Source organism: Colobus angolensis, unplaced genomic scaffold (assembly GCF_000951035.1).
Source record: "Colobus angolensis palliatus isolate OR3802 unplaced genomic scaffold, Cang.pa_1.0 Scaffold78, whole genome shotgun sequence".
Lineage (NCBI taxonomy): Eukaryota > Metazoa > Chordata > Mammalia > Primates > Cercopithecidae > Colobus > Colobus angolensis.
The window spans coordinates 7,865,939-7,876,168 of record NW_012121598.1 but is presented as its reverse complement, the minus strand read 5'-3'; the positions used below and the strand labels follow the sequence as shown (position 1 = coordinate 7,876,168).

The 10,230-nt window shown below is 39.6% G+C and overlaps 1 protein-coding gene across 1 annotated transcript in view; it reads left to right on the top strand.

The window, feature by feature from the left end:
• ARPP19 (cAMP-regulated phosphoprotein, 19kDa) overlaps positions 1–10,230 on the top strand; it is a 22,253-nt gene that overhangs the window by 620 nt on the left and 11,403 nt on the right. Inside the window, exon 2 of the mRNA XM_011928638.1 lies at positions 4,574–4,630. Coding sequence (XP_011784028.1) covers positions 4,586–4,630 — 45 coding nt within the window. The 5' untranslated portion in view covers positions 4,574–4,585. The remainder of the gene's footprint in view (positions 1–4,573; positions 4,631–10,230) is intronic.

Below are 10,230 nucleotides of genomic sequence, written 5' to 3'. Positions count from 1 at the left end.
ACAAACTGGGAGTTCCAACGTGCCCCGCGTTTACTCCGAATCGTGCCTTTTCTAACGCCTCCGTGGGTCGCGGTGTTCCTCAGTCACTTACATTTACGCGAGCGCCCAGGACGCAGTCTGGGCGTAGAGCCTAAAGTTTTTCTGTGAGCGTCAATTTGCTTAGAAAGTTTGATTTTTTTCTCTGAAGAACTCTCCAACTACTTGTATTGTAAGCGTGCGGTTCACTCCAAAGGCAGTGCCTCGTGTGCGGGCCGCGATGTGGGCCGGGCTTGGCATTTCAGAGCCAACCGTTGTAACGATGGTCAGTGGGTACAGTCCGGCCTTCAGTGCCTTCACCTGTAAAGGCGGAATCCTGGTGCTTGCCTCCCACGGCGGGGTGAGGCCTAGAGGAGGTGAGTCACCTGTAGTGTTCAGCGCAGTCTGTGCTGGAAAAGTACTCGACTAAAAATTGAAAGGATGGAATTTTAAAATTTTACTCCCGAAATTAATCAGGGTTTTATTGGAAACATAGGAATATTTTTAAAACGCACTTGTGTCTTCCTGATGTAGGGGACTCGGCCAGGAGTGTTAGTGTGGTTCAAATTATGACTATCAAGACTTTCTATTTAGGCTAGTGTTTGTCTCTCCCATTATAATTATTTCCACCGCCCTGCTCTCCTAGGTAGGTGTGACTGGCCAAGAAGTGAGAAAGGGCCGAGGTATCCTGTTTCCTAAATTGTTTATCAACAATTTTTCTTACAAATCAGGTTGTGTTGTCGTTAAATACGATTTTGGTCTACTGCTTGACCTTCGTGCGGGTTTCTGCTTAATGTTGCGCTTATGTCCTAATTAAGTTGGGAATTGGATTAGTGTTCTAAGGCCATTCCATATGTTCTTAAAACCGTGTTAACTTCTCTTGAGTTGGGTGCTTCTGTTAGGATGTTAAAGTAATTGAAAAGCGAGAAAACAACGTATAGCATAGGTAAAAGTCCAAGTTACCACATTATATGAGAATATCCAGTGAAAATAGATATTTTAACACATTACCAAAACAATGAATTTGGGGGGGGCAAAAAGTACAAATATTGAAGATTGCAATCTTAAAAGGAGTATTAAGTATCACCTGCCTATTGTAAAAATACTTGTTGTGTTCATTATTGCTTGAAATTTAGGAACCCTAAAAAATAAGTCCCTATCTGTGGTGTTTTGTCTTAAACAATAACATCAAACTTAGCATTAACTTCTGGTGCACCGTAGTGTGCTGTGTAATTTTCTTTGGTAAGTTCTGTTAGTGTGTTGCCGAAGTATGCGGTGTTGATTTCTAGAGTGTAAATACTTTTACTTGGAAAAGCCTAATGTATCTTTTAACAATACTAAGGGTATCTTGAACATTTTCTCTTATTGATTGTCTGCATTAAACATTTAAGGTGCTTTGGTTTTAGCTGCTGTCATTAAAATCAACCAAAATATGTTAGGAATATAATGTTCCTTCTTAAATTCAGGATTGACTGTAAATGCTAAGTGCCTGTGGCATGGATAGTGTCCCTAACCATGAAGAAAATGTGCACAGTCACTTCTGTGTTCCTGTGGGCCAAATCACCTGTTTCTTCTATTTGGAAGATCAGTTCGATGACCTAAAAAATTGAGTTATTGTCTGTGTACCCAACTGACCTTCCACTTAAAGCCAAAGTATTCAGCTAAAAATACCTTTATAGTTTACTGGTAGGTTGCCTTTTGCCTCTAAAGAATTATGGTAGATAGCTGGGCCTTGCATGGAGTAAAAGCTAAGTCACTTTCTCTATCTTGAGTGGTGTGTGCTCCCCTGGTAAGAGAAGAAAACCAGATAGATTCCTATCTTGTATTAGGATACAATTAAATATGTACAAACATAAAAAATAAGTATAAACTCTTATCTCTTAACTTGTGTACCACTCTAAAACTAAAACAGCCAGGCATGGTGGCTCTTGCCTATAATTCTGGCACTTTCAGAGGCTGAGGCAGGAGGATTGCTTGATGCCAGGAGTTTGAGACCAGCCTGGTCAACATAGTAAGATTCTGTCTCTACAAAAAATAAAAATAGGACTGGCACGGTGGCTCACGCCTGTAATCCCAACACTTTGGGAGGCCGAGACGGGCGGATCACAAGGTCAGGAGATTGAGACCATCCTGGCCAACACGGTGAGACCCCGTGTCTATTAAAAGTACAAAAATTAGCTGGTCGTGGTGGCAGGTGCCTGTAATCCCAGCTACTCAGGAGGCTGAGGCAGGAGAATGGCGCGAACCCGGGTAGTGGAGTTTGCAGTGAGCCAAGATCGTGCCACTGCATTCCAGCCTGGGCGACAGAGCGAGACTCTGTCTCAAAAAATAATAATAATTAATTAATTAATTTAATTTAATAAAAAATAAAAATAAAAATTAGCCAGATGTGGTGGCATGCCTGTAGTCCCAGCTACTGGGGAGGCTGAGGTGGGAGGATCACTTGAGACCAGGAGTTTGAGGCTACAGTGAACTACTTTAAAAATATTTTTTAAAAATTTAAAAGGCCTGTGCTGTGGCCCACACCTGTAATCCCAGCTACTCGGAAGACTGAGGCACAAGAATTGCTTGAACCCAGGAGGCAGAGGTTGCAGTGAGTTGAGATCATACCACTATACTCCAGCCTGTGCAACGGAACAAGATTCTGTGTCAAAAAATAAATAAATAAAATAAAATTTGGCTGGGCACGGTGACTCACACTTGTAATCCCAGCACTTTGGGAGGCCGAGGCTGGCGGATCACGAGGTCAGGAGTTCAGGAACAGCCTGGCCAATATGGTGAAACCCCATCTCTACTAAAAAATACAAAAATTATCCGAGTGTGGTGGCGCACACCTGTAATTCCAGCTACTCAGGAGGCTGAGGCAGGAGAATGGCTTGAACCTGGGAGGTGGAGGTTGCAGTGAGCAGAGATTGTGCCACTGCATTCCAGCCTGGGCAACAGAGTGAGACTCTGCCTCAAAAAAATAAAATAAAATTCAAAATAGATTAAATACAAGCAAAGCCAGTCTAAATTTTTTATTGTGTGCTTGGTATTTTGCTGAAACTAAGATTCCAATGTATTTGGAATATGACAGCAATTGTTAAAAGTTAAGGGAGTTTTTGAGTTTGTCAAGTAAACACTCCCCTAGGCCATGTGGTGGCTCAGTTCACCCTTTAAGAGTAAGCTATGAGGTCACTGAGTTTCCAGAGTCATAGATACAATCACATTTTAAGTTCAGCTCCATTCTTTTCTCATTTTCTTGAACAGTTGGAGTAACCTGCTGAGTCTTTGTGCGAGAAAGCTCAGATGCAGAATTCACATAGCACTACTTAGATGCAACGTGGTGATTCAGATGCCACAGAATATGCTTATATTTGTCTTTAAGATAACCACTGAAGTGAAAACAAAACATTTAGAAGTTTTGAGCACAGAGCTCATGAACCTATCAACAGTAAGCTAAGGCATGTGTACTAGTCCTGGAGGGGAGAAGAGGCAAGTGGGAACTTAAAACAGATAATTCTGGCCCTGCGAGGTGGCTCATGCCTATAATCCCAGCACTTTGGGAGGCCAAGGTGGGAAGATCGCTTGAGGCCAGGAGTTTGAGACCAGCCTGGGCAACATAGAAAAACCCCATCTCTAAAATATAATAATAAATCTACACCTGTAGTGCCACCTACTCCAGAGGCTGAGGGGAGGATCACTTGACCTCCAGGAGGTCAAAACCACAGTGAGCTCTGATGGCGCCACTGGGTGACCAAGGGAGACCCTGTCTAAAAAAAGAGAGAGAGATGGTAATTTTAATTGCACTGTGAGCAGCTTATGCGTAGGGACCCTGGTTTGTATATCTGCTCTCTCACAGCACTCAACATTGTGCTTGACGTATTTACAAAATGGTTGAATGGATTTTTCTCAGAACTTTTCTGTTAAAACCTTTGCCGACGTACTATTTCAAAACAAATGACAATGCTAGTACCACAGAGAAGAATAGACCATGGTAAGATGAAAACCTTAGCTTAGACCTACTTAAGATCTCTTGAACGAAACTACAAGGATATGTGTATATATTTTTTCGTTTGTATTGTGGCCTTAATTTTTTTTTTTTTAAGATCTCAATAGCAGGTTTTCTAGAGGTTGTAAGACTCACCAAACTAACATGTCGTGGAAAGGATACCTACAGTAAAGCTGTCAATGACATTGTCAGGTAAAAGATACAGGTTGGTGCCTTTATGAGTGGTAGAAGAGGAAAAGAACCTTTATCTAAATTATTTTAATATATCAACCATAAAGAGATATAAATTGTTTTCCGATGCTTTCAGTATTTTAAAAATAGGAGTTCATATTGGTATTTTCAGGGGCTCTTTTGACACTACTTTTGGTTACCTAAAGGCTCAAGAATATTTTTGTTATGTTTGAGACAGGGTCTTGCTCTGTCGCCCAGGCTGGGGTGCAGTGGCACAATGATAGCATATTGCAGCCTTGAACTTCTGGGCTCACCTAGCCTTATACCTCAGCCTCCGAGTAGCTGGGGCTGCAGGTGTGAGCCACCGCCACATCCATGTTTTCTGTTTCTATTCAGAGTGAACACAACATGCACCCTTGGTCTTTGCAACCATCGATTCCTAACAATCTGGAGGTAAACGTCAGAAAAGTTTTTAAGTGTTTCTCTTAGCTGTCTTAGCAGTTTGCTATACAGCAGTTTGTTAGGATTGCTGCTTTTGTTTGTGCAAGACTTTAATACTTAACAACTTCTAATCCTGAAGCTGTGTTTTACTATAACATAAAATATTAAAGATGAGCTGATGGTGAAATCCTCAAGTGTGGAGAAAGTTTCTTAGCTTTATAGCTTTATGGAAACAAGTACATTGTATTTTTTCATTCAGATGAATGAACTTTTATTGAACATTCACTAAATGCTAGACACTGGGCAAGCAAGGACTTAATAGAATGACAACAGTAATTTTTCCATAGAGCTTGATACGGTATTGGTACCTTCCTGGCAATATCCCAAAGCATTTGTTGGCTTTCATTAATCCTTTCAGTTATTCATCAATCAGTGCATCGGTGAACATACTGCTGAGCAGATAGAGGAGAATTTGCTTAGAGTGATCAGATTTTTATTGCTGGTGTTGCTGTATAACTCTCCTCTGCCAAAGGCTGAAAAGTAGTATCAGTCATTGAGACATAATTATGCTCAGTGTATAATGGACTACAAAATAATCTTTAGTTATTTGAATGTCCTTTTTACATGTATGTATTTATAACTTATACCCCACCTATTCACAGAAAGAATTTCTGATGTATTTCAGTTGTATATTTCACAAAAATGCACATGCCAAGACAATAACTATTATTAAAAATACTGTTCTTAAGGTTTTAGTTTTTGTTTTGGATACATCGTATACATGTATCTGTGTGTAAACATATATCTGTGTTACCATATCCTGGGGTTCCTTTCCCAACTTGTAGCCAATAGCCAGAAGTTCAGAATTCTGCCTTCTCTGGACCCCATTATCAATTTAGAAGCTACTTACCTAAGTAAATCCACTTACATTACAGCATCTATTTTTAACATGTAGTAAAATTGCTGTGTAACACAAAGCCTTCTTGGAGAATAAAACTTCAAAACCAGATTTGAATTATAAAAATTACTTCTTCACAGTGGCTCACACCTGTAATCCCAGCACTTTGGGAGGCGGAGGCAGGTGGATCACGAGGTCAGGAGTTCAAGACCAGCCTGGGCGAGATGGTGAAACCCCATCTGTACTAAAAATACAAAAATTAGCCAGGCGCGGTGGTGGGTACCTGTAATCCCAGCTACTCAGGAGGCTGAGGCAGGAGAATCGCTTGAATTCGGCACGGGGAGGAGTGGAGGTTGTAGTGAGCCAAGATCATGCCACCGCACTCCAGCCTGGGCAACAGAGTGAGACTCTGTCTCAAAAAAAAAAAACTTCTTAAGCTTGTCATCCCCACCCCCTTTATTGGCCCTTTCTATTTTATCTTTTTCATTAATTTCTGTTTTTTATTTCTCCATTTTATTTGGGCTCCTTTCTTTGTCTGACTTCTTAAATTGGATGCGTAGCTCATTGAGATTTAGCTTTCTTTTCTGATATAAGCCCTTGAGGGATACTTGCTATATCCCACAAGTTTTGGTATGTGTAGGGTTTTGTTTGTTTGTTTTTAAAGAAACAGTGTCTCGCTCTGTCTCCCAGGGTAGGTTTAAGTGACCCTCCCACCTCAGCCTCCCAAGCAGCCAGGACTAGAGGCATATAAGCATCTACTACGACACCTACCTAATTAAAAAAATTTTTTTGTACAGGCCAAGGTCTTACTGTGTTGCCAGGTAGGTCTAGAACTCCTATTTTTTAAAATACTCATGCTTTCTTTTTTAACCAGGAGTTATTTAGAAGTATGTTTTTAATTTCTAAATATTAGAGATTTATAATTTTTTTATTGTTACTGACTTTAATGAATTGCAGTCATAGATGGTGGTCTGGAAGAAAATAGTTAAGATTTGCTTTATGGCCTAGTATAAGTCAGTTTTTCCATTTGTGCTTGTGGAAGAATGCATTCCCTAATTGTTAGGTGTAAAAGTAAAATCAAGTATCTTAACTACTTTATCTTTTATAGCTATCAATAAGTAAGGAGGGTGTGTTGAATTCCATAGTGTCAGTTGCTCCCTATAGTTCTGTCAATTTTTGCTTTATATATTTTCAGGCCATTTTATTAGTGGCACAGTCCAGCACAGTGGCTCACGCCTGCAGTCCCAGCACTTTGGGAGGCCAAGGCAGGAGGATTGCTTGAGGCCAGGAGTTCTAGACCAGCCTGGGCAACATAGGAAGACCATGTATCTTAAAAAAAAAAAAAAAAAATAGGTGTACTGCGCTAGCTCTGTTTTGGTAAGGATTTGCCTGGTATGTCACCACCATCACCTGCCCCTCAGTCTTTTTTACTTTCAACCTATGTCCTTGTTTAGATTTTTTTAAATGTGTGCTCCACAAGTGGTTAGATTTTTTTTTTTCTTTAATTCAGCTACTGGATTTAAATGGATAGTTTATTGCTTCAGTATAGTTATCGTGGTTATTCACATATTGGGATTTGTTTCTCCTTACCTTTGGCTTCTTTTTGGTATTTAAAATTTTTTTAATTTTTCTTCCTTTCTTGCTCTCCCCAACACTCCTTTTTATTTCTGCTATTTAATTGGTTCTCGTTCAGGTTTTTCATGCATTCTTAACTAAGCAAGATGTAAAAATTAAGATTATAAGCCCTATTCTAAATTATACAGGACCATAGAACACTTAAACTAAAAATATGGTAGTTATAAAGTATTTTTTTTTCCTTTTTTACCTCTACATGATAAAGACATTAAAATTACAATATTGACTTGTTATCAGTATATGTATATATATACCAGTTTCCTTCTTTAGTAATAGTCATTTCTGTCCTTTTATCCCTTACATCCTAACCTGTTTAACCCAAAGTTTGACTAGGTTATGATTTAATCTTTCTGTGATTCTTTTTGGAAAAAATAAGCAAATAAATAACTATTTGCTTATCTCCCCTTTGTTTTCATTCTAGCTTAAGTAAATGTTTAGGAATTCCCTTGAGGTCCAGAAACAGGGAGTCCTATCAAATTATATTCTATTTTGCATTTTTGAACATGACTGTATGGATAAATCGCTTATTTTACCTGCTTTTATCAGTGTCCTGTTGGGAGACAGGAGCAGAAACCACTTTGCATGTTTTAAAAAGGAAGGAATATGATTTTTAGGGAATAAGGTTACACATTATTAGAAGGAATAGAGGAACAAAAGAGAGGAAGATGATGTTTCCAGAGGTAAGGATTACAGAAAGCCTTTGACCCTGCAAGGGTGAGTACTGTTCAGAGTTCATGATCGTCTGCTCCCATAGACCAGATGATCGTCTGCTACTAGAGCCCCTGTTTATCTGCGATACGTCCCTCTGTAGGAGCTCACAGGGGCGACTGCTGTCTGCTATTGGTGGTCGCATCACCAGGAGCAGAATGGATTCTTTCTCTCATGCCTTTTAATCTGGCATAGATGCCATTGACAGAACCTAATAGAAACTCAGTAACTGTCAGAATATTAATGCATGTCCAAGCACTTGAACTAACTTATCATTAAGGTCCTAGAACTACCTACCTCTGTAGAATGTTTCTGTAGGATTCATGAAAAGTATTGTGGATGTCTTAATGGTGTTTACCACATCAAAAAATCTAGACTAGGTCATCTTTTCCCCTTATGGTGTTAAATCCAACTGAAATTCTGAATCCAGTTAGGAAGTTGCATCTAGCAGGGGCTTTCAATTGTGCTATGTATTTGGCAAGAATGTTCAAGAAGACATATTATAAATTCATTCTAAATATAAATGGTATTTGCAGCTCATAGATGCTGTTTTGCCCAAAACATTTTTTAATTTAATTGAGCATGCTTAATATGATATATGAATGTATTCCTTATTAAGAAAACAAGGGAATGCAGCTGGACCCAGTGGCTTGCGCCTGTGATCCAGCACTTTGGGAGGCCAAGGCGGACAGATCACCTGGGGTCAGGAGTTCAAGATCAGCCTGGCCAACATGGCAAAGAAAAAGAAAAAGAAAAAAAATAAGGAAATGCCAGGATTGTGTACAAGGTATTTTCCTTTATATATCAAATGGAGGAAACCTGCAGAAACACTGGAAACTAGAGTAAGTTGCTACCTACATACAATTTTCCTTTGAAAATATTTTAGGAATTCAGGGAACTGTTAGACTTGGAGAACTATTTCAAATCAAAGGAAGAAGTGGAGAGGTCTCATTTCCTAGGCTAAAGAAAGCTGAATTTTTATTGGAAATGTAGGACTCCAGTAACACCCTTAATTTGAAGGTGCAGGGACTAAAAGGTGACAATTAGCTTGGGGTCCTTTTCAACCAATATTATTTGAAGCCAGCTGTGCAGGGAAACCCAAGAGTAGGCCTCTCCTCCCACATCCACTTCTAAACTGCAGCACTGAGAACACCCTTGGGCTGCAGTAGGTATCTGCAGTGAGGGCTGAGCCACAGTGAAGCTGTGCAGTGACTCAGCCTGCCTTCCTACATTAAACTTGGTAATCTTATATTTATGTTTATTTCTCTGGCTTTTGTGATGAATATGGTGTGGTCATATCTTACATGGGGTTAGGTTCTAATGTTAGTAAGGGAAAAAAAATCACAACTAAAATCACCGTTGACAAAATTCTAGAGAAGGCATAATCATATTGGAGACTGCCTCATCAATTCTCAGTTGAGCAGGTAGTCACTTTTATGTACAGTGTTTGAACAGATGGCTAGATGGCTAGGGTGATTCTTAGGTTGAGTGCTAGCTGAGGTAATAGGCTTGTGTTGTACAGGCTGAGATTTTAAACACTACAATGATGATGTACTTATGCTCTGCAAGATACCCAACGAGAGACTAACGTGGGAATGGCAGGTTTGCCTCACATACCTCACACTTGACCTCTCTAGGGCATACCCTTCTTGAATGGAATGACTGGTAGACTCACCACTACTATTTAAATTCTCTGTTTCTGGCTGAGTGCACATAATTGAATGTCGTGCATGTCAAGTGAGTGAATGATGTGGCCACTGTAAAGAGATAACATAAATGGATGAATCTGCAGCATAAAAAGAGGCTCCACAGAAAACCGTATTTGAGAGCAGCAGCTTTTTTCTCAAAATTCTCCAAGACTGAAAAAGAGAAGATCTAACAACAAATGAAGAAGCAGTTCAGGATGAAATACTGATAATATATAAAATGAATGAAGCTGATTATAAAACATGTATGAAAGCTGGACGTGGTGGTGCATGCCTATAATCCCAGCACATTAGGAGGCTGAGGTGAGAGGATAGTTTTGAGGCCAGGAGTTCAAAACCAGCCTGGACAATATAGCCTGACCTGTAATGTTTCCCCCCTGTGGGTACAAAGGGAAGGGAAACAGGATCTTCATCTCTATTTTTTTTAATGTATGAATATAATAATATATGCCAAAATTTTATAAAGTATTTTTTTCCAATTCTTAGATAGATAAATGGTTTGCTTTGACTATTCCTAAGTAACCTAGAAGGCTCAAGATAGGCAGATGTATGTGATTTGCTGATTTAATGTGCAGAAATGAGTCCATTACTTAGAAAATGTGCCTTGCCAGCTGCCCGGTTTGTCTATCTCAGGACAGCTTTTTCTTTCTCTCTCTCTCTCTCTC